Source organism: Phragmites australis, chromosome 11 (assembly GCF_958298935.1).
Source record: "Phragmites australis chromosome 11, lpPhrAust1.1, whole genome shotgun sequence".
Lineage (NCBI taxonomy): Eukaryota > Viridiplantae > Streptophyta > Magnoliopsida > Poales > Poaceae > Phragmites > Phragmites australis.
This window is the reverse complement of record NC_084931.1, coordinates 7,885,846-7,890,106: the sequence shown is the minus strand read 5'-3', so window position 1 is coordinate 7,890,106 and position 4,261 is coordinate 7,885,846. Positions and strand designations below refer to the sequence as shown.

The 4,261-nt window shown below is 57.4% G+C and overlaps 1 protein-coding gene across 1 annotated transcript; it reads left to right on the top strand.

Moving 5' to 3' along the window:
• The first annotated feature begins 3,420 nt into the window (after nt 1-3,420).
• LOC133885793 (major pollen allergen Lol p 11-like) lies at nt 3,421-4,038 on the top strand. The gene is made up of 2 exons (XM_062325539.1): nt 3,421-3,592; nt 3,695-4,038. Exons 1-2 carry the CDS (start codon nt 3,421-3,423, stop codon nt 4,036-4,038), a joined length of 516 nt encoding a protein of 171 aa, XP_062181523.1.
• The last annotated feature ends 223 nt before the right edge of the window (nt 4,039-4,261 follow it).

Below are 4,261 nucleotides of genomic sequence, written 5' to 3'. Positions count from 1 at the left end.
TTCCATCCACTTGTCCGCCTGCGGCGGTGCCTCCCAAGTCGGCCTCTGGGGCTCCGCCGCCCTCTCCGGCAGTGTAAGGCGGTCGTGGGGACTGACGTCGACGTAAAACCAGTCGCGCCACCAGTCTTCCCATTTGCTCCACAGCACCTGGGGAATGTACTGCTTCCCCAGGCCATCCCACAACTGGAAATTGCAGCAGCCGGCGACGTCAGCGGTGGAGAAACCCCTCTTCTTCCTGGCCGGCCGCAGCATGAAGAAGTGTCAGAAGAGCGACACCGACGGCGGCACCCCCACTAACATTTCGCAGAGGTGGGCGAAGACCGCCAAAATAACGACGGAGTTCGGGCTGAGATGCACTAGCTGGATCCCGAACGTGTCGAGGATCTGGAGGAAGAAGGTCGAGAACAGCGACACCAGCCCGACCGCCACGAAGGAAGTGAAAAGGACGTTGCGCTCCGGCCGGTCCGTCACCGGTGGGAAGCTCACCGGCCTCACCACCGAGGCCTCCCACTGGCCTTCGAGCACCATCAGCTTCCGCACTTTATCCGCCGCCTCCTCGTTCACAAGTCTTGTCGCGGTGGCTTCCTCCCACTCTCGGCATCTTGTCAGAGTAGGGGATGATTTGGAACGGTGGGGGAAAAGTGGTGCTCTGATCGCCTAAGGGAGGATGAGGGCTCAGGAGCGCAAGGAAGAAGAAGGCTTGATCGCAAAGATGGCGTAAAGAGGGGGGCGGTTCACTCCCCTCCTCCTTTTTTACTCCAGGGAAATTCAAACGTCGCCTGCCGCGACGTGCTCGGCGAGACGGTTTCCTCGGCCAGCGCAACCGTCAGGCAAATCTCCCTCGGGCCCCGCGGTTGTCAGCGATTGCCAGACGCACTTTCCTCGATCTGCGCGGTTGCCACGCGCACCGCCTGCCTCATTATCACACGCCACCCGCCTTGTTATCCGGCGCGCCTCAGGAGTCGACCGGACGCGCGTCCGTTCGGCTCCCTATTGGGCCGTACCAGAAGCCCAGATTGAAAGGGCCAGCGCCTAAGAGCGCGCCGCGTGGCGTCGGTGCTGGGTTCGGCCTCGTTGACGACGAAGGACCCATCCGCAGTCTCTGGGCCATCGCCTGCCAATGGGCCCGGGGGCTGCTGTCGGTGAATCAGGAACCAGTGGTCCCCGAATCCCGAGGCCAGGCCAGCAATCCGCCACGTGGCGCCATCCCGCGGGGTCACCTCCGCGAGGTAAAGAAGACTAAGTCCCGGGAGAGGGCGCTCGGGGCCACAGTCAGTGGTCCCCGAGTACCCGGGTTCCCCGATAAACTACGAAGACTAAGTGACCGGGAAGAAAGTGCTCGGGGAGGTGAACAGCGACCCCCGGGCACCCAAGTCCCCCGACGACTAGGAGAACCGAGTACCGGGAGAGGTGTGCCCGGGGCTGCGAGCAGTAGCCCCTCGGGCACCCGAGTGCCTCGAGGATTCAACGAAGGAAGTTCCGGGAGAGAGTGCTCAGGGCTGCGAGCAGCGGTCCCCGAGCACTCGGTTCCCTGAGGATCCGTACAGTCAAGACCGGGAGAGAGTGCTCGGGCCGTGAACAGTGGCCCCCGAGCACTCGGTTCCCCGAGGACCAAGAAAGGGCGTTCTCGGGAGAGAGTGCTCGGGGAGGTGAACAGTGACCCTCGAGCACTCGGTTCCCTGACGACCCAGGAAGCCCCCTGGCAGTGGCCCCCATAGGGTTCCAGCGATGAGGTGTCAGCCAGTGAAAGGCCCGAGGCCGCATTTAAGAGCTCACGTGGCCTGTCACCTCCAACTGCTCACGCCACGCTCGGTGTCAGTTCCTGCCATACTTTGGCAGAAGGGCGTGGGGACATTAAATGCGCGGGTCCCATCCCGCGCTATCCGGCGCGCCTCGGGATAGCATCGCGATGCCCGAGGCGTTCCGTCTGCCGCGCTGCTATGGCAGGCGAACAAGACGGGGCGGGCACACCGGGTCGCTCTGCGGCTGCCCGGTGGGCCCTCTCCACGGCGCCCGTTGCCAGCGCCATCATGACGACTAATGACCGGGCGCGGGGCGCGTTTTCAACCCCCGTCACTTCGCACAGAGGCTATGATGACTCCCTTTCCATTTATGGTGCCTTGGAACTCGTGCCCTCCCTTTCGAGGCACGCTACTGCCGGCGGGTATTTAAAGCGGTCGGCAGCACGGACAAAGACAGGGTGAAAAAGCTCGACAAGCTCTGCACGGTTGAAGAGGTTAAGGAGGTAGAGAAGATCGAGAAGTCCAAGGGCACCCAAAGCCAACAGACACACATAGATCGAAGAACACCTTCGTACGAGCATAGAAACAGAAGAACAAGGAGCCCCAGGCTCTAGGATAGATAGACATTCTTGTAACTGGCGTATTCCTGGGAGACATTCTCAGGGCATTTATACCATCCACACAGGAGTAGGGTGTTACGCCCCCGTGCGGCCCGAACCTGTCTAAACCCCTAGTGCATTTATTCTTTCTGCATTAGATCATTCCACCCCACCAGCCATCGCATTTACATCCATTTATTTCTCCAAAAAACTTATTCAGGATCATCCCCCGGCCGAATCTCTAAAAGGGGTCCCCCAGGATCCCTACGACAGGAGTTAACCCTCCGACAGGCGTGGCTACCTCCACTCATTGGCTCACACCCACCTCATCAATGTCAGCCACCTCTATTGATCAATGACAATCATCTCCTCAACACCATCCATCTCTGTGTCGCATGGCTAACTGGATTCAATCATCGTTTATGCAAATTCCCATTTTATTGTGCTATATTATTTTACTTTTTCCGATTGTTATATTCTGGATTGATTCCACATGTGTGAAACGCGTGTGTAGATGCTAGCCATGAGGAAGAAAAATAAAGATATGCATTGCACATTTGGTGGGTCCAGATTATTCGTGTAAAATGCAGAGTAACATATATAGATGTCAGAGCAATTTCAAATACAAACATATGTATTATGGTAACTTGCCCGCGTAATTGTACGGGCAATTAGGCTAGTTTTATTAAAAGAAACAACTTGGATGCGTGATGCTAGCTCCTAAAGAGAGGGCCCAATCGACTATGAATTTGTGGAACTGGTATATATTTTGACAGTGCCCAATCGCGTAAACGCCCATGCTAATAACTCTTGTAAACATGGCTTAAAATTCTAACAACTAAAGTGCCCCGCGGCATGCGTGGTCAAAAAGCCCAAACAGAGGGCCGTGGAGTGGCAAGTTTGAGCCCTTCCGGTGCCCAGAAATGAGCTCCACCTCTCACGTGGAACAGCGCAGCATAGCCTCTTCAAGCCTCATCACCCTGACACGGCTCGCCATTTTTAAGCTGTCCGAGACGTACGTGACATCCCAGATAGATTGCATCACGTAGCGCGCGCGCCCGACGAACAAGACCACCAGGATGCCGCAGCTGCGTAGCCTGATCGCGCTGCTCCTGACCTTCTCGGCCGTGGCCGCCGTCGCCAGCGCCGCACCGCCCGCGCCTGGCCCGCCGGAATTCCTCGTCACCGGCGTCGTCTACTGCGACACCTGCCGCGCCGGGTTCGAGACCAACGTCTCCCACAGTCTCAAAGGTGAGCCTCTCGCGCGCGTGGTTGCGTAACCATGGCCATGGCAACGCCATGTATGAGTGCACGTACGTGCGTGACAATATAATGGGCGGCGCATGCACGCAGGCGCGACGGTGCAGATAGAGTGCAAGCACTTCGAGTCGCAGGAGGTGCACCACAAGGCGGAGGCGACGACGGACGCGTGGGGGTGGTACAAGGTGGAGGTTGGGGAGGACCACCAGGAGGAGATCTGCGAGGTGGCGCTGCTGCGGAGCCCCGAGGCGGACTGCGCCGAGATCGAGCGCTCCCGCGATCGCGCCCGGGTACCGCTCACCCGGAACAACGGTATCAAGCAGAGCGGCATCCGCTACGCCAACTCCATCGCCTTCTTCCGTAAGGAGCCGCTCAAGAACTGCGGCGAGATCCTCCGCAAATACGACCTCTACGACGATTCCTCCGAGAACCCCTAGACATATAGATCATTAAATTTCTCCTCTTCCCTCTTTTTTGTTTTTTTTTTTCCGCCAGACAGACCGGAATCCGGATTGATCGATTGATGAGTGAGTATTAGCAGATAGCTTTGTTAATAATAAAAGTAAATGGATCTTGCTTTCGCTTAATTAGTTGTCAATGTCCTTGGTACTAATATATCTGACAATTGCAAGGGGCATATTACCTGGTTGCATTATTGGT

What these genes read in the sequence shown, in the direction of transcription:
- LOC133885793 (XM_062325539.1), top strand. Translation starts at nt 3,421, where the DNA reads ATGCCGCAGCTGCGTAGCCTGATCGCGCTGCTCCTGACCTTCTCGGCC. An exon ending in CGTCTCCCACAGTCTCAAAG is followed by an intron (nt 3,593 to 3,694) that starts GTGAGCCTCTCG and finishes GCATGCACGCAG; the next exon opens with GCGCGACGGTGCAGATAGAG.